Below are 19,569 nucleotides of genomic sequence, written 5' to 3' on the forward strand. Positions count from 1 at the left end.
TTTAAGAGCTTCTATATTTCCTTTATTCTACTATGCATTGCAACCATCCTAAACATTTAAAGTATTATTTCAGCAGTTGTAAATGAAGGATGTTTATGAGGCTTTTTATATAAGTGTAATCATACTAATACTAATTTCAAGTTTATTTCAGGGAAATCAATAGAAAGAGATTAACTAATAAAACAGAATACTGTAATTGTCCTTAAAAAATTACTAAATTTAGATTCTGGTTCATCCAGCAACCAAGCAGTAAGGAACATGGGAATGGAACTATCTTGCTTTTCTCAGACAGCCCTGATTTTTATTTTAACTTGAATAATAACAATATCCTGCACAGTTTGATTTGCACATTGCAGGAACAGTTATATAATTCATGACAGCCATGCAAAGGCAGAAGTTGGTATGGTAAGGACCTTATAATGGTTAGGTATCTTATGTCTTTTATGAACCACACAAAGCCTTAGTCTGCTAAAGAAGGAAAGAATGTAGCTAATTGATAAATGAGAAAAAATATAAGCAATGAATATTTTTACTTCATTTTTCATGCTACATAAATTAACCTCTCAACAGTCACTCTGTCTTTTTAATAAAATTTTTAAGATAGAGAGATTGCAGATTTTCATGCAATTCTGACATGAAAAAATATTTCTAGTATTTTTTCCCATTTATTCTGGCAATTTATGGCCAGTCCCTGTTACTGGCCTCTTACACAGACATGGAAAGTTGCTCTTTGCTCAAAAGGGCCTATCCCTTGCTTGAAATGAGGTGTGCTCTGCTGTGGGAGATTGATATTCCTACTACTCAGCTCCTTTCCCGAATTTCAGTTTCCTGGCTCATTTATTCCCATGATGTAATTTTGTACAGTACGCGAGGGAATATGTTGGTACTTCCCAATGTCATGGGTATTTTCTTCATTAAAACCCGTGCAACCAACAGTAAATAAAATAAAGCGCAAACACTTACATAAGGTAAAAGGATGGTATCACTACTAACACCACACAAACTAATGAGAAACTGCAGTGTTATCCTAAGGTTGTTACTCCATTTTTCATTGTTGGCCAAAGCATTCCAGACATTTTCCATCTCTGGTCCAGGAATTTCATCTCCATACTGCAAAGGATCACAGACATACATTTCTTGAAATATGCAGACCTCCAAACTAAAGTGTACTCTTTGAGAGCTTTTTCTCATGCAAAACCAAGAGTAAAGTGCTGTAAAAAGTGACAAACCAGTATTTTAAAAACCTGACAGATGTCAGAGCATACATTCTATTTAAAAGTAATTAGGTTCAGATCCACAGAAAGACTTAAATCACAAATAAAGCTACATCTACACTGCCATCTACATCTGCTGGCATCTACACTAGTTACTTCAAGATGCCAGTTCCTCTGTCACACAGACAGCCTCAATGCTAGGTCAATTGGTATGGTTTGAAGAAAGCACACTTGTTCACTCTGCAGCAAAAACCCTGTGTGGTTTTTGGAAGCAATTTACTCTGACTGCTGCTGGTAGGCATTAAAGGTGAAAGTGCATCATCGCTGTTATGAACCAATAAAATTCCGCTAACAATGTCCTAGAGATTCCATACCATCAGATAATTCATGAGCTAGTAGCATGCCTTGGATATGCAACAAGTATCAAAAAAACATTCTGGTGGGTTGAAGTGCAGCCCCCACATTACTTCAGACATTCTCATATGACAAAATGCACACAAAATAATAATGATGTTTTACTTACAGGGCCTCTATATGAGGCAAGATCCAGAATCTACTGCTATGTAGCAAGGATGCAGACATTCTGCTTGAGAGAGGACTAACCCTGAGCAAGTTAGGAAATACAAACCATTCTGTCCCATATGACATAGGTGTCAAGCATTGCTTCCTGCAGTTTATGTATTTAGCAGTTTAGACATATATACTGCATCTGCCAAAAGCAGTGCCAGATCAGGCACCACACACTAGTGCCTGCAACTCAGCAAAGAGAAGGAAAAGATGGATTCCCAGTACCTTCTCCACCAGCTGCTTGGGCATTTTACATAAAAAAGTAATTGGAAAAAAGGAGTTCCTGGTCCTTCATCAGGACTGTCAATCTAAAATATCTTCCCTTTTACAAAAGCATGCTTTAACTAGTACCTTAAAGATTTATATTCCTATTTCCTTTCCACTTTCTTAAAAAATATTTGTTTCCTAAAAAGTATAAGCACTTCAGTAGGACAAATTCCAGGTGCTTATTCTTATCCCCAAATAAACTTTCATCTGCTGCCTTAGACATTAATCCAAGAGGTGATAAAGGAGGGAACTGAACTTAGTTCCTCTATGGATAATCCTTCATGCTCTCACTATTAAGTAGTTTGGTTTTTTTCAAAAAATAGGGTAAAACACTGTTCATATTTTGAAAGAGAACAGTTTTAGCATTGTCCTAAGAAGAAAAAGTGAAGGACCTTCCTCAAAAACAAGGTTGTGTCTCATTAGTACAGAATGTTCCCATGCAAAAATACTGGTATCAGAGGCAAGAAACCTAAATACCTTTTGTTTAAGAAATCTAAGTTGGAATATTTCAGAAATTGTTTTACAGGTTCGTTTCTTTGTTTTGCTTTTTTACCTTGGCTGTCATATACATGAGATTATTAAGAACCAGTGAGGTGGCTTCAGGAGAGCCCCAGCCATTGCCTTTTAGTCCATTTGTGGCTGCTATTTCCCCATCCTTGTCTTTCAGTTCATCCTCTGGAGTAGTAGGGCTTGAACCAGGGAGCAGCAGCCTGTTGTCTACAAGTTCAATATTATGAAGCCATGGTAGCAGATAGGTAAGCATGATCTGTCTTCCATTTGGATGCGTTGTTGGAAATCGCTGGCTTACCTCTAAAATTGTAAAAGTTGAAAAGGCCAACATATTAGTTTATGAAGAAACTTTAAGTACACAATTTAAACCAGATTTCTGACGTGTGTTAGGCTACCTGATGGTTTTTACCTTGCACACCACAAGCATACAAAAGCATGTACTTGAACTTCCTGAAGAAAAACATTAATTTAATGTTCAATCATAGGAAGCAATTGGTCAGGTCTTCTGTCTAAAATAATTAACATACTCTGGGCTTTGAAACAGAACGTCACCCTTTGTTATTGTGCCCATATTAGGTATTAAGTGAAACAGATGTTAATAAAGAAAAAAAAAGGATAATTCAGTTACTGGCAGTTATTCTAGAATTTCAAGAGCTTTTGGAGAATTATAATAAACAGACAAAAGTGTTCTGCAGAATTACAAATGCCGCATTAGCCTCCATATATCTAAGCTGTATTTTAAATCTCCTGCCAGTGCAGGAGAACTTTATCTAGTTTATAAGAATGAACTGGCACTGTAAGTGAAAGAGATTTGTAAAATCTGGGTAAGAAATACAGTGACAGGCTTCCTGCCAAGGTGAACCACATTAGCTCTCCTTACCAGAATTCTTCTGTAAAATCAGAACAGTTAACATTTATTTTCATTCCTCGCAGCCTGGTTTTTAAAAATCTTCAAGACATACGTTGTTTTCTCTCCTTATGATTCTAGATGTATGAAAAGGGGCCCTGATTTGGACTGTGGATTTGAGTTCTTTTAAGTGACACAGCCTCTACAGCAACATGAATAGATGGTAACAGCAATAATGAACAACATTTGCTTTTTTTCTTAAGATAAATGAGCCATCAGAATTTCCCTATACCAGTTATTTATAACTTACGGTATCTTGGGCACTGTGAAATGGATGATGTATTGTTCCTTTACCCTTTCTCAGACCCAGTAAAAATAACAGAATGGGATTTTAAGAGCCAGTAAGAATTCCCACGGTTGCAGACATTGCATTCTGTTATTTAAGAACTAGAGCAACACATGTAGATGGATTAAAAGAGACAGATACATCCCAAAGTGTCATTGCTCCCAGGAATGGTCTCAGAGTGGGCATATTCTGAATGGTGCTCCTGCAGGTCTGATGCTTTAACATTTTTCTCATTAATCTCAACAAAGATATTTCTGATAAAATGAAAACAATACTAAGAGTTGCAGAAGTTTCAAATAACAGAAGGTAGAGATCATGCATTCAGAGTCATTTGAATCATTAGTAAAACCGGACACAGGCAGTCAATCTTGCCAAAGCTGAAGTCATGTTTATACAAAATTAAGAACTCTATCCTCCCAAGTATCATCTATACAAATGTATGTATAAGAAGAATAACTGTGCTTAACACAGGAATCCATTATAGTAGTTTGCCAGTGTCACTTTAACTTGCTCAGGACCCTTGTAATTTCAAAGTTACCCTGAGATGATGCAAGCAGCATAGAGTCCCCAAACAGGGTTTTTAAATAGCTATTCTGTACTTTGTATCAGTACCTCTACGAAATATACATTGCATTATTAAATCTGATTTGACCTGAACCAGAATAAAAACAGGTCAAGCTAAATTTAGAAGCAGAATTGCTGTTCACAGTCAAAATGTCTTAGCAGTTTACCATTTGTACAAAAATGTAAAATAGATATAGTCAGACAGATATAAGTACCTGAAAAAAGTGGAAGGGTGAGTTCAGGATACATCCTTGCTAGTTCATATGAAAGATGAGCAAGTGAGACACTGTAAAGAGGTGGCAATGGACCATGTGTACCATACAAGATACTACCTGGTCTTTGCTCAGCTACCTTTTTTGAATAAACAAAAAGCTTTGATTCAAGGATCTATGAAAGAGAAAAAAATAATGTAATGAGACAAAAATTCATTAACTCAGGAAATGTCAGCATTTCAAGTTCAGGTATCAGAGAATGATCTATATGCTCCAGTATATACTCTCCAAATTTGAAAGACATGATAACTATTATTTTTCCATTCATTTTTATATAAATATTCCTGTAAGAATTTATAGCCAAGACAAAACTAATTGTTTACTATCAAAACAAAACTGAAAAGCAAATAAACAGTACTTTATAAGAGGCTCACAAAAAAAAACCAAAGATAGGAGGAAAAAAAAGTTGCTGATACATGCCTGCATAAGTTGCATGGAAATTTCATAAATCTCTCTGTTGGTGTCAGATGCTTTGAACAGCACCAAATTTAAAAGTGTCACTATATCAAAAGGATAGTTCCTAGAAAAACAAACAGTACATTTTTGTGAATGTTGGTGAGTAATGCATGTTATATTCCTCTGATTTACTCTGTAATATGGTCTAAAGAGAATGTCATCTTTCTTTTCTCTGTTCCTCCACCAGAATATGGGAAAGGGAGCTCTTAAGAATACATGCTGCTTGATCAAAGGGCCATCTGGTGAATGGGAAGAAAGAAAGGATTATTTATAATTACCTTAGACTAATGCTTAGGAATGCACTGAGTTACCCACAGTGAGAAATGCAATACCTGTGTCTATAACTGTCAATTCATTTTCACTTATTATATGAACTCCTTACAGAACAGGCCAACACCCATGAGAGAAGATGGGTAACATGAAAATTTCCACGATAAAGTACTTCTTAAGCCAAACTACAAAGAAAACAGTCCCTTTGGTAAAAAGACACTATCTCCGACATGAACATTCCTGGATGTTAGACAGTTTTATCAAAATGGTTTTCAAAGTGTAAACAAGAAATACAGCTTCAAAAATCCCACAATCTATAAAGTCAACATTAATTGTTAGGGTAAACATATTAAAGTGTTAACTTAAGTAGAATATTGATAGAAAAGCAGTTCACATGTCATAGTATTTGGATTTCCACTAAATAAGTTTCTGCTTTCTCATCATCATTTGTACATGCACCTGATTCAATTTTGAACCATCATCTTCTCATCATGTATGTGAGCTACTGTGCTCCTGGATTGCTACAGAATTCCTATTTGGACATTTTAGTGTTAAAAATGGCAAATACATGTGTGGCCTGGGACATTCTGTGTAATTCCAACTGCTACCTGCAATCTATACACCCGTCTCTCTCTCCTTCCACTAAGTTCAAAAAATAATAAGAAAAAGGAAATCAAGGGAAGCAGCTTCCTGTAGAAAGACAGACATCAGCAGTGAGATGCATTACTGCTCATTTTACAAGTAGCTTCAACAGTGCCCTCACTATACAGGTTGATACACAATAGAGGAAAAACTGTTAACATCTTTTGGATATTGATAAAAAATCCCAGCTTGCCAGAAATCAAGCTTTCCCTTCAAAGTAAATCATGCAGATCATACTTTCAGTTTTTACTGTAGGTATGGGAAAGATTCATTTTTAGGACACAGTAGCATAAGTGACACCATCTGAGTTAAAAAAAAGACTGGCTGAAAACCAACAACACAAGCTGAACCTGCAGGGTTTTTTACTTTTGAAAGTGTAGATTAATAGAGTAATACCTGCTTCCACACACAGTTGCGATGGCTTTGAAACATCCAGATGCAAGCTGGTATGATCCAGTATAACATCGATCTATAGCCCAATTGAAAAGATTGATTTGATCAGGATTCAGTTCTAGCAATAGGACTACAACTTCACAGCCAAGCTGATGAACCTGAGCAAACAAATACATGTCAAAACATGAGATCAGGTGAGATCAGGTATGTTCATTGTCTACAATTGTGAGTGACATAGGCAAAACAAGGGGACAATGAAGTATCCAAAATAAGGAAAAAGAAATCAGAAATTTTTTAACAAATACTTTTTAGGGATAGCAGAGTTGAAAAGTGACTTAGTTTTCAATACCCCTTACTTGAAAGAAAATCACATGTACAAAGACTACATGAATGAAACATATTTTCAAAGGAGGCTTCCAAAATTAAGCATGGAAAAAAGCAGAATCTTTGGAAAATTTGAGATACTTGATAGGCATTCTTGGGCAGCTTCCATTTGTATTGGTTAACTGATTTGTTAAATGTCTACTTTATACTTCATATGGGTTTCATAAAGTGACGCATTTTCATGTTTATCCTTCTTTTGACTAACACCGACGCAAGGCAGACAAAGAATAATACCTTTTCAAGCTTGAGGTTATGACAACTTGTATGTTTAATCCAGCTACATCAAACAATCTAATAACTCTCCCTATGGACCTTGTATCACTTAATCCTGGCACCACCACCACTACAAACACAGCACCACTATGGCGTGGACTGTGCCTTTGTGTTCCTTCAGTAGAGGATAGTAGTGAACACTAAACACTAATGCCTGCTAATATTCTGTCATCAAGTGTAGGTAACTACTTGTAGGACTGCAAATGATATTTAATGTTAATAGCCAGATAGGATCCCTTTCATCTTAATCTGAACTAGTTGCATAGGCAATGTAGTTTACTTACAGTCCTTCGTGACGATGATTAATCATGAATTACAGTGATTAGCTTGGGTGAAACAAATTTCACCAATCATATCCAAATATTGCATTTCAAGTTTTTAAAAAAAGTAATTTTTGTCCCCAGCAATGATCAGTTAGACATGGTGATATAATATTTGTTGATGATAATGAAACCATGTCAGGAGAAAAGTGTATCTTTTCCTTTCTCTTGTTCTGTGTGTTTGCTTACCACATCCATAGGAATTTCAGTTCTACATATCACTTACACATACCTTCATAGCTCCATCCCTACCAACATTCCAAAGTCTTATCTATTTTCTGAAAGATACTCTCTGGAGCTGTCCCTTCTTCTAATTTGTCCAACCTTGTTTTCATAATTAATTGCCATTTCTACAGCATGTTTCCTCTAGCTGCTCCACAAGTCTTTAGGTTTTGTTGTCAGCATTTTTTAGCAATTACAATCACCTGTGCTGGTATGAGACATTTAGGGAAAACAGCAGGTCAAAGTGCAAGATGCCACAAAGGGAAAGATCATTGTTCTCCAACTACCTGCTGTAAATCACCAATCTACTCCTCCTTAATTAAAGAGTTAGTCCAATCAGCTCTAAATACAGAAATATGACTGGGTAGTTACAAAGTCAAAAGTTATCTTCAAATAAATGGAAGAGAAGATTACAACAATAATCTATTACATGTTTTTAAAAACAAGCAAACAAACAAAATCTTCCTTTCCTGAATCATTTATCCTCTTGACTTCTTTGGAAGATCCATCCACTCAGCTTGCACTCAGATTTGTTTCACCAGCATCTATGTTACCAAGCAGGAAGGGATTTTACATTCTTATTCCCCAGAAACGTGAAGCAGGTGGGTGAAAATAAGCCAAATAGAAATACAAATATTTTTCATCTTGTGCCATTTTCAACTTTTTTTATCAGCTCACAAAAAGCCTGAATTTCTGTTGTAAGCAACACTGAGCCATAAGGCAATTTTTTATCTTATTATTTACCTATGTTATATTTTCAGCAATAGTGATCCTTTTTACTGTTTAACTGCTTTTAAATGAATTATACCTTTGTATTAGACCCTTGCATAAAGCTATTGTTTCCTGCTAAAAATAGAATGTATATATAGTTTGCAGAGTCATACACTCTTCGCTCACCTGGTACACAGATTCAAATCATTCATCAGTGTTGCATTTTGGTGAGTACTTACACGTAAATCTTGACAAGCCAGAATGTTATCAAGCCATTTGTAAAGATACCCATCAGGGGAAAGACCAACATTATCAAATACAGGTCCACAGCAGAGCACAGCTGACATGGCCTAAAAACACAAGAAACTTTAGTGACACAAAAAAGTAACAGGAGTTAACCTTTCAGAATTACTTGAGCCCAGATCCAGGCTAAAAAAGTGACAGAATCATAGAAATATATAATCACAGATTAGTTAGGGTTGTAAAGGATCTTAAGATCATCTAGTTCCAACCCCCTTGCCATGGGTAGGGGGGTCTCACACTAGTCCATGTCGCCACTTGGGTTTTCTTTTGAAGGGATCTATGGTGAAAATGCCAACAGTAGATTTTGCTAGAATTCAGTAATTATGTTGCTATAGGTGTTACTGGATTCAAGATAATGCTCAGTATAAGGATTTTGGAATGAAGCCCGGTTTCCCCATTCTTCAAGATACATTTTATCATTTTACCCAGTCTTCAAAAATCAAGGTACAAAAACATTTAAATTGCACAGAGGTTTCAATAGTATCTTTCTACAAAAATTTAAACTGTGTAAGTGATACAGCTTATAACAAGTACATAAGCTGTTATTTCCTGGTTTGCAAAATAATTAGCCTTGAAAAATGTCTACAAAGAGAAAATGCATAACCTCAGTGGCTTATACTGATATATTCTGTGATAGCACTGTACATATACAAGTTTGCATCAGGTATGCCAATTCAAATTTCTGTTAAATAAAAGGAAATAAACCCCACAATTACTGGAAAATTGTTACTACTCTTTTTGACAGTGAAACTTTAATACCTTTAATGCACAATACTGGTATCTTGTAATCTGGTGATTTCTATCACTGTAACGGTCCAGCGGTGTGAACATAATACTGAAAGGTCCTGCCCACTGGCTGAATAAGATGAACAGGTGATGCCTCAAGCTCTGCTGAGGGAAGAGAAATCTCCTGTGGTGAACTAAGTGAACAGAAATAGAAATAGTTGTGATTTGTTAATGCTAAATGAACATCCATGTGGCAGAGATGGTGACATCAGATTTCTACAGAAAGGGAGTTTTTCTGAAATATTTAATATACACTTACTCCAAAAGTATCTAAGCTCCTTTAAAAAAATGTAAAGAAATGAATTAAGATGCATCTTATTTCGAAGAACCTTCAGTTCTGAATTAATGTGTAGATCTACAAACATGTATGTCTGACCTTTCCATGCAGGAAAGTAATTATAGGATCAGGTTTTTCACTGCCTCTTGAATTCCTTTATTGGCAGATATTTACTTGTTTTTCTAATCCTTTAAATGCAAACTCAAAAAACACGTATGTCTTATTCTAATACAATTATAGGTAGGGACAAGAAATAAAAAAAACTTAGTGCCTTTTGTTTATAACAGAGATGTGGTATATTTTCTGAACAGCTAAATTAAGTGAGCAAATGAAAAACTTCTATGAATTCTTAACCATGTGGAGTAAAAAAAGAGAAGTCTTATAAACAATCGTTTTACTTCCCTGAGCAAAACATGATGGCAGAGGCAGTACTACATTTATTAAAGAGACTGGCAAACTGCTACTGGCCAATTATTTTTCACCCAGGAACTGTACTGGAAGCCAACAAATTCTAACTAGACAATACTAATTCAAATCAATATGAGCAGTGGCTAAGGATGATAGATGTTGACACGATAAATGTTTGCTAGGAATTAAATGTTATGGCTTTCTTAGTTATTGATATATTTTAAAGCTGTCTTGTTAGCAAAAAATACATCTGTGAATTATTGAAATGAATAATTTATTATTGTATTCTCTCAAAACATGGCTGTTTCATTGTATAAAATGCATACAACATGCAGTCATTTGGTTATATACCTGGTATAATATGAGAATGATTGCAGAGAGGAAGGCCTTTGCAAATATGGCAAAGTAAATACTAGAAAAACTGTATTGTTAATGTTCATCATTTAGAAGAGAAATAAAGGAAAGAAATTCAGTATTTCGTTTGATATCAGCAACTAAGAACTTAATGTTAACTTAGTTCAAAGAAATTTTTTTTTTTTACTGTCTTAAATGAGAATAGCATGCCCTGTTTTCCTTATTTTGTTATATACTTTTTATGTATCTTATAGCAAAAAGCAACTTTGACAAAATTTGCACGTTGGAAACCTAAATGAAAGCATTTGTATGTTATTCCCTTACTTTTCCTCTTTTGAATTCTTTTGTATTTGTTGTTACAAATGCTGCTATGTCCTGTCATAAATGATCTGGAGATAGTAGATTTACATAGGCTGAGTAAGCTCCAGAACTTATCTTCTAGCACTTACATGGAGGCCTTTAAAGCAGACTTTATTTTTTATTTTTTGCTAATGGAATTACGTTACATTTCTGAAGTGAACTTGCAATAAATAAAAAGCATGAAATGAGTTGGAGAAATCTTTGCTATACAATCGAAGTGAGATAACATGGGATATGGTCACAACACCTTGGGCAAGTTTTTCACTATATTGAATATTGTACTTTTTCTGCACCTACCTACATTCTTCAAGGCCGAGTTTATGAAGAGTCTGGCAATAAAGTCAAAGGGAAGAAAATAAGGACTTATGACAAAGAAATCTGGAGACCCTAGAGGTCACAGAAAATTTCTTTGCCCAGCTTCTAAAGAGGTGATTCTTGTATATGAACATTACAAACTTCAAGCTTTACTGGTTTTTATATGACTCTTATTACACTTTTGAACACATTTTTGTCCACATTCCCCTTTACATTTGTCATATGACAATTCACAAGCAGTGAAAAAAGCACAGGGAAGAAAAAGAAATAAAAAATTACTTATATATATTAAATACAATTTTATAGTAAGTTGAGATAATTTAGCAGCATACCTGGAACACACTGAATCAAGTTGGCAATCATTGCACTGAAATGTGCTCTCATATCCTTAAGGATTTCAACTTCTTTATCATTTTCTGCTTCCAGAAGCATGCGAGTCAGATCAACATACTCTAAGAACAAGGCTCCAAGGGCTAATGTATCTCTTTCTAAGGCTCCATTTGTGCTAGCACAAAGGAAAGTTGTACATTAATATAAAGCATCAATATAGTTACACTACAGATTTTTTAAGAAATGCATAAAAATCTCTCCATATTTGATATATTGATTACACAATTCTTCAAAGAACATACTGACATAAACCCAGTGTTGCAAACAGTGAAAATTATTTAACTTAAAGATCACTGTTTATGATGAGTAATAGTCCTACCTGTCACTTATAACACCGGCATCAGCAAGCAGCTCGAAAATTCTCAGTAACTGTAGTCTTAGTAGATCTCGGCGTTCTCGACGTTTCTTGTTCTTGGAATTTAAAAGAACAACCATTTTTTCATATGTGGAAGTACATACATAAAAAACCCAGTAATCTCAAAAATGTCAGCCCAGTAGTGAGATTTAAGAATTCCAGTTCAAGTATTTTCTTCATGAAGGAACTTGACTGCTTTTGGATATTTCATCATAACACTGTGCTTATACATTGACACAGAGATAAATATTCTCAAATTTTTGTCTTTTTAACTATTCTCGAACAGCTACCTTAGTCCTCATTGAAAATGTGGAAATGAAATAATGAAATATTGGATATAAAATAATCAATATTCAAGGTTCCTCTGCTAAAAACCCATGCTATCATCAAGTAGAAGAGACATTCATGTTAGCTTATCATCTAGTTTGGTTGCCAGAAGCATTTTAACGCACAGAACGATTACTCAGACCCCAGGAAAATATTTTAGATTAGCCATTCTTGAACTTGGTGATACTGCAGCTACATTCAAGTTATCTCCCAGCAGACACTGCTCTAGTACACTCTTGGATGTGTTGACTGCAGTGGTTGTACACACAGTTACCATACTCCTCCCATAGAATAGCACTGCACTGTCAACCATTTAATTATGTCTCATTGTCTTCTACAAATCTGCCCTTCTATCCTCTATTTTGCTGTGGATGCAACAAGGCTTGTTCTTTGCTAAACTGACTTATTTGTATCCTGCATCTCCACTAAGCCAAAACAAACATGAGAAGGTCAAAAAGCTGTTATTGCACTTAATTTGCTGCCAGAACAAGAAAAGCTCAGAGAAATCTCAGATTTTCATTTGCAGAAAGTAAGAATTGCAATACTGAGTCAGATCAAAGGCTTATCTCATCTAGTACTGTGGCTGTTCCTATAGCTGGTAGATGTCTGTGAGAAGAAAATGATACTTTCCGTGGTATTCTCACCCAGAACTGGCAGCCTGCAGCATCCTAGACAAAGCTTTTATTCAAATCATGATGCCATTTGATTTGTCCTATTCAGAGCCCTGTTTTTCTCCCTTTACACCTTAAGGGTTCCATGAAGCACATGTAGAGAAAAAGGGGTTTTTATTGTAACGCAGTGTTCAACAGGCAGAGCTGCCTCCTGGAATGGTGTCAGAGGCCATCTGACAAGCTCTGTGTCAGTGCCCACATGGTGGACCTTGCATAATGTCCATCTTGGTTTACCCCTGCAGTTCTTGGCTGTGCTGGTAATCCTCTTTCTAGTCATAGCATATGTCAGTTCAAGGATGCTATTTCTGATGTGCTGGATAGCTGCCTGCTGCCATGGAGTCCTGCCATGCTCTCTAGAGCTACATGACCCATGCAGTCACTCCTGGGTTTACTGGTGGTGCTGCTTGCAGGCAGGTGGCCCAGTTTCTTCGCATCAGGATGAATACAGAAATTAAAATTCCAGTCTCTTGTTCCCATATTGCTCTACTAACATTTCCGGGTGCTAAATTTGCTCCTACAGCATACTGTAAACCTCTACATCCTCTTGATTACTTTTCTGAGGGTAGAATGGAAATGTATATCTCCAGAAAAAGCCTTTCAAAGTCTAAATTGTCTTCAGTGGTGCAAAGGGAGAAATGCAGAGGCAGGAGGCTGTGCTAATGTGTATTAATTTACTTCTGCCCAGTATCAAAACAAGTGATCTTCATTCAAATCAATGACTTTTACAGGGATGGAAGGCATACAAGTGAACTGAGGTGTTACACACAGTGTAAGCAACACAGAGTGGAAATAGTAGTGGATGTTTGCCAGAACTATTAAAAATTGTCCACATAAAACTTGAGTGAAGGACCCGCCAAGTGACTTAATTTTTGTTTTGCTGAGAGTCTATGTTCATCTATTTATGATTTAACTTCTTGACCACCATTCTCTGCATGCCTTCTGTACCAAAGACTTGGCAGATGGGGACAACGCACCAGGTTACCATGATGATACCTTATTGAAACTGCTGTGGAGGACAGAATAGTGAACATACAGTTTGAAACTGCTTGAAAACCAAGTAAACAAGCCTGGGTAGAGGACAGTATTAAATCAACAACATCACTTTCTGTATGCAACTGTGCAGACTTCTTGGCTGCGTGGACACAATGCCTGTGTCTACATTAGTAAACAAGAGACAGGGTCTTTGGCCCTAAAGGCAAGTAACGCAGGCTGCCCCATATTCACAGTGCTCCAGAAGATCTTAAGAAGGCTGGCTTTGTCCATGCTGCCTAGCAGGATTTATGCAATGCTTCCCTGGCCCAAGGCATTGTGACTGCCTGTTTCCTTATCACAAACTGCCGGCTCTGACCTGAGGGTTGTGCTGCAGCAACTTGGCCCATAGGCTGCTGCACACAGGGAGATATGTAGAGGATAAGGGGAAGCATACCAGAACAAAAGCAGCTGAGGCAGTTTGGAAGAGAGTGGTCCAAAACTGAGCCAGGGAGGGAAAACTGAGCAGAATGGCAGCTCGAGTCCAAGCACCCTCTATGGCTTTCCCATTTAACTGCATAGACACATCCTGCAACTAAACTGTTTACTGGAGGCTACAGATCCTATCACCAGAGGTGTTTAAGACAAGGTCTGTCAGAAATGAAAGAAGACTAGTTCATCCTTCCTTAGACCAATTGGATGATCTGTTGAGAGCCCATTTAGCACCACTTTTTATTGTGACAAAAGAGAGTACTACAATGAGGGTGAAAACACTGATGAATTTGTCGGTTAACCTATTGTATTTAGAATGAAAAAATTTAGCTGAAGTTGAATTTAGTTGAAGTTGCTTACCCTGCAAATAAAAAGCACATCTGAACACTGGTGTGAAATGCGCCTGCAGCCCTGCTGTGCTGCAAGGTAATTTTTCCAGATATTGAAAGTGGATTTCCAATAGATCCAAGTTCCATATGAGGAGGTTCCATACTTAACTGGATTTTTTTTCCTCAGAATGGATTTCTATACTGCACATTTTGTATCACTGATAGACTTTAAATTACACTAGGTTTTCATGGAATTATTTTACATTCTTATACAGAATTAATAAAATTCTTGTTGCACACAGAGCTTAACTTGTTACTTAGTATATTTTATATATCTTTGTATTCTAAAGAGACAGAATTACTACTTTTGAATCAATGTTTTCAGTTTAAACAAGCTATTACATTTAATTTCTCCAACTAACCTCTGGTCTTCTTTCTAGGGCTTCTTTCATTAGTGGGTGAAGTTCTTCTACCAATTCCCTAAATAAAAAAAAATAAAATAATCTTTGTAGACAAAATCTAGTGTCCTCTGGAAAACATCAATATTTTATTCAATACACAAACCCATATGTCTAAAGTACAAATAAAAATTTAAGTATATTTAAATTACATACAAAATAACACATATGGATTAGAGGCAAGTAACTGAGAATATGGTAAGTGGGGAAGTACCTGAAAACAAGGGAATTTGTTCTTCCAAATCCTAATACAAGTGATTCTGTTATTTCTATGCTTTCAAGTCTCATCAAAGGCACTAGCTGCTTTAGTAAGACTCCAACAGATGGAGTTCCAATAGCCTAAAATATATTAAGAAATTATTGACATTTAATTGTCAGAATTATCAATATTAATTAAATACATCTTTTTTTAAACAAAAAACCCCACAACCCATTGTCCAAGAATCAATATATATTTCAAAATTGTGCTGAAATTATTTTACTATTATGGCTATCAATATACCGGTCTAGCTACATCACAATCATCTCAATAAAGCATAACAAAGAAATAAATCTGGGAAATCTCTTTGTTTTCGTTCAGATGATTGTAATTTACTTAACTTGTTTCATTAAAATATTCCAGTCATTGCATATGTGGAACTATTGCTCCTCTCAGATTGCTACTACTCGAAACTGTATTTCATATAATTATTCCCTCATGTCTGACAGGCATAAAATGTTTATTCAGAAATCTGCCTTATTGCTCAATAACATTATACAATAATGTTTACAGGTTGGAGAGTTCTACAAGGAAAGAAAAGGGATGACCAACAAGAGTTAACTTCAACACATATGTCCAGGACTTCTGTATTTTGAATATACATCACCCAGAATGCAAACAAAAGGTAGTATTTTGAAAATGCCATGGCTTTTGCTGGTATTTATTGGCACATAATGTCAATATGGGTTATCAGATATTTTAGTGGCTAATTATGTACCTTTAGCAGCTTGTGTATATCAAAAAAAATCCCTAACTGAAATACCTCAACAGAGTAAGATTTTGCATGCAGATGCAGTTTAGAACCCTCCTAAATGAATAATCTGTTTGAAACAGGATGCATTACCTTATTATCATAGTTCACTGTTCCATCAGGAGTGGTAGCCATGATCTCTGGTGTTGAAGCACGCAAGTGTCCTGGACTCATAATACTGGGCTTTGCTACTCCAAAACAGAGAATAAGGTAGTTTCTCCACAATGTAACATAGTTGTCTCCACTGGTTGCTGTACTTGTTTTCTTTGCATTAACAGGAATACTAGAATTTAAAAAGAAATTAAAATTATTAAAATCATTCCCCAGTCTTAATTAAACAGTATTTTTAAATACTTTAAAAAGGAATAAAACATGCTACATATCCACCAGCTTCAATTCAACATGGGAAAAATCAATGCAGTTGCAATTATGAAATTTAAAACTGAGTATCTGGGTAGTACCTTGCAGGATTTATGGACTGATACTGAAATATGAGACTAAAAATTCATTAGAATTACCCAACCCATCAAAATGAAAATTAAATGCAGACTGCCACTTACTTTGGATCCACAAGAGGCATTATCAACTGCAGCCTTGTGAAAGCGTATGGCCATGCATAACTGAGAGCTGTAGGACAATGTTTTGGTAAATTCTCCTGCCTAAGAAAACTGAAGAGGCAGAGAACCCATGGGTCTTTTACAGACTGTGCAAATATCCAGACATGGGAAGGACTTTTCACATCATAATGGCTATTTACTAGGACAGCATTCCACTCCACCAGCCACTGCAAATCCACGCTGTGTGTTAATGGGATTGCTGTCTATGGAGAGAGAAGACAAAAAACCAAAGTTACAGTCATTTATATCCTGCCATGTTCCCCCTCAGTCCTTGCTTATATTTTCAAGCTCCATGGCCAACTTCTGCTGGATTTTTTAGACCAACATTTTTATGCTTCCCATCACATTGCCCTTTCACTCAGGAGAAGCTTTTTACAAACAGTGATAAGAGCTACCACATTATTTCCCCTCTGGTTCTTCCTTATAACTCCTATGTACTGTGATAGGCACAATAACTTTCTATAGTAACTAATGATTATGATGACCAATAGACCAATATAGTCTGTTACTTTCTATTGTATTCTACTTGCTGCCACCACCGAGCCACTGTCCCTTGCATGATGCTGCAGCATGTAATAGGTATAGACTGTCCTTATCTTCATTGTCTGAACAGACGGATGGAGCCTTAGTCCATGATTAAGACACCTGCATGCTATGAAAGTATGAGAAATGCCAATGCTATTAAATAACTATTCTTCAGAATTCATCAGGGCGTTTGAATATGTTTATAAGGAATTAAGAGGCTAAAGCAGGCACTTAAGCAGTTTTAATCCAATTAAAATCCTGCTATCTTCAGTGACAAGTAAGGTTCTTTTGTCAACAAACCATTTCTCTACTGTAATTTAGATTTTGTCCTAAGGAAACAACTGTGAAATGAAAACTTAAAACACACATATTTTTGCATCCTTATTATTCACTTATGAGACCTCAAATAGAAAGTAATAGTTGTCTGCATCCTGAATCCACTGTTATGAAGTAATCATTAAATTACCACTACTTGCTGTACTTATCAGAAATCAGATACACAGACAACGCATTTGCTTTGCTATATTATTAATGCATAGAATTAAAGCACAAAATCCAAACCTTCACCTACAGAAACTGTAACAAACCCAGGTTTTGCTATTTCAGATGAATTTTCCTGGGTTGCAGAGTGAGATTTTCTCTTACTTGCTCAGTTTCTGATCCCTCAACTTTATTGTTTTCAGCTGTACAGTGGCCTGACTTCACCATCAGTTTGAAGTGCCCTTCCTACTCCTGGAAAGAGCACTCATGTAGCAAGGACTGATTATTGCTTTAAACTTAATCAGGCTGAAAACTGCCCCAAACTGATAGTTTCTGCTCTCTGGACAAGGGCACTAATCTCTAAAATAGTATGCAAAAGGAGTTGCCCTATGTGTCAGTTCCTCTGCTGATACTTCTTTATGCAAAATGCTTACTGCCTCTCTGCTTCACCAGGCCCACGAGAGAGTGAAAGTAGGGATTCACCCCAGCTGTGACTTACTCTAGAGCTTATAGGCTTAGGTTTGCAGGCAGGGCCACTTCTGAGCACGCGAGGGAGCTAAAGTTTATTGCCTTCTGGAACAGATGACAGCAGTGAGTGACTTCCAAGCACCCCAAGCTTTAAATAGTAGTGGCAGTAAGAATTTTTTAGTGGTTCTTTTGGATGCAGTTCATAGGTCCAGACTCTAGGTAGCTTTGATTATAAATTCAGTTATAATATTTTTTTTTATATGTAGTACAGTATGATCATTTTCATCAAACAGATTGTCTGGGACATTGTGGAGTCTTGGAGCTCTCGGGTAGATGGCTGGAGTCTTAAAGCTGTATGATTTCTTTGATTTCTAGAAGCTTTAGTTTTAGTCTTTCACGTCTGATATTTGTTATGTCCACATGCTATGTAAACACTAGCAGTAACAGTAAAATAATACTTACTGAATCTGAAACAGCCACATGAATAAAACTTTCAAGAATAGAAGAACTCAACTGATCCATGACATCAATCATGGGCCTGTCATCATCCTGTGTAACACAGATAACACAAGTTAACCTCTCTCCTGATCAAATTATGTCCCTTCTTGTTTTTCTGATACATGAAACAGAATGACCTAAAAATTATAACATTAATTTAAAATGGCTAAAAAAAATCATTGGTAATGATAGGTGCATTTTGTCTTTGTCATATGAATCTTAGAACCAAATCCATGCCATGGTTTGAAATAAACTTAATTTGCGGCTATAGCTCACTGCTTACCAAACAAAAGCACATATCAGAAAATCCCAAATGACTTTGGATATCTGGTATCAAGACTGAAGAATTAGCCTACTGTTTATTAAAGCATTCTTTTGCCATGAAGACACATATTTGTGTTCTTAGGCATTTAGATGGCTCACTGAACTGTGACCGCCAACACACAACATGACTGTCTTATTTCTATATCCATAAAGAAGACTTAGAAGTCTTTACTGAGTACTGTACTGTACAAAAATGTATGTGAATAATCTTAAACGTGTCTGATGCTTTTTTTACAAAACGGTATGCTACAGGAATGAGTTTCATTTCCAGTACAAGTTTATAATCCTCACAATACAAAAATGATCCATGCAGTAGAAAACAGGTTTTACAGTGTCTTTTACATTCACATCATGCTAAAAGGAAATATTAAGTTGCTGTACATGTTTCTCTTCAAATTCTTGTATAGGGAACATGTTATTAATGTGACATTGTTCAGTATACAGAAAGGTTTGCAGCGTTAAGGCAAATAGAAATGGTAAGCTCAGATCAAATGTTTTTTTATAAACTAAGTGCATACTTGCTGCTCTGCAACTATTATGTTAAAAGCAACTGTAACAGCAGTTTTGAGCTTTATCTTTAGAGAGTTTTAATTCA

The 19,569-nt window shown here is 36.0% G+C and overlaps 1 protein-coding gene across 11 annotated transcripts in view; it reads right to left on the reverse strand.

Moving 5' to 3' along the window:
- Window positions 1-19,569, reverse strand: part of FRY (FRY microtubule binding protein) — a 231,138-nt gene that overhangs the window by 60,525 nt on the left and 151,044 nt on the right. For 10 of the 11 annotated variants that reach the window (XM_062615077.1, XM_062615076.1, XM_062615078.1 and 7 more), the window contains 14 exons: window positions 18,611-18,701; window positions 16,623-16,878; window positions 16,156-16,345; window positions 15,267-15,391; window positions 15,017-15,074; window positions 11,771-11,862; window positions 11,394-11,566; window positions 9,321-9,481; window positions 8,498-8,608; window positions 6,352-6,506; window positions 5,008-5,107; window positions 4,531-4,702; window positions 2,602-2,858; window positions 964-1,110 (listed from right to left, as the gene is read on the reverse strand). In XM_062615077.1, coding sequence (XP_062471061.1) covers window positions 964-1,110; window positions 2,602-2,858; window positions 4,531-4,702; window positions 5,008-5,107; window positions 6,352-6,506; window positions 8,498-8,608; window positions 9,321-9,481; window positions 11,394-11,566; window positions 11,771-11,862; window positions 15,017-15,074; window positions 15,267-15,391; window positions 16,156-16,345; window positions 16,623-16,878; window positions 18,611-18,701 — 2,088 coding nt within the window. Of the gene's footprint in view, window positions 1-963; window positions 1,111-2,601; window positions 2,859-4,530; window positions 4,703-5,007; window positions 5,108-6,351; window positions 6,507-8,497; window positions 8,609-9,320; window positions 9,482-11,393; window positions 11,567-11,770; window positions 11,863-15,016; window positions 15,075-15,266; window positions 15,392-16,155; window positions 16,346-16,622; window positions 16,883-18,610; window positions 18,702-19,569 lie in introns of all 11 variants that reach the window. The other variant, XM_062615069.1, reaches the window with a different exon arrangement.

The sequence above is a fragment of the Pezoporus occidentalis genome, unplaced genomic scaffold (assembly GCF_034315485.1).
Source record: "Pezoporus occidentalis ecotype Australia unplaced genomic scaffold, CSIRO_AGI_Poc_V1 ctg18, whole genome shotgun sequence".
NCBI classification, from domain to species: domain Eukaryota; kingdom Metazoa; phylum Chordata; class Aves; order Psittaciformes; family Psittacidae; genus Pezoporus; species Pezoporus occidentalis.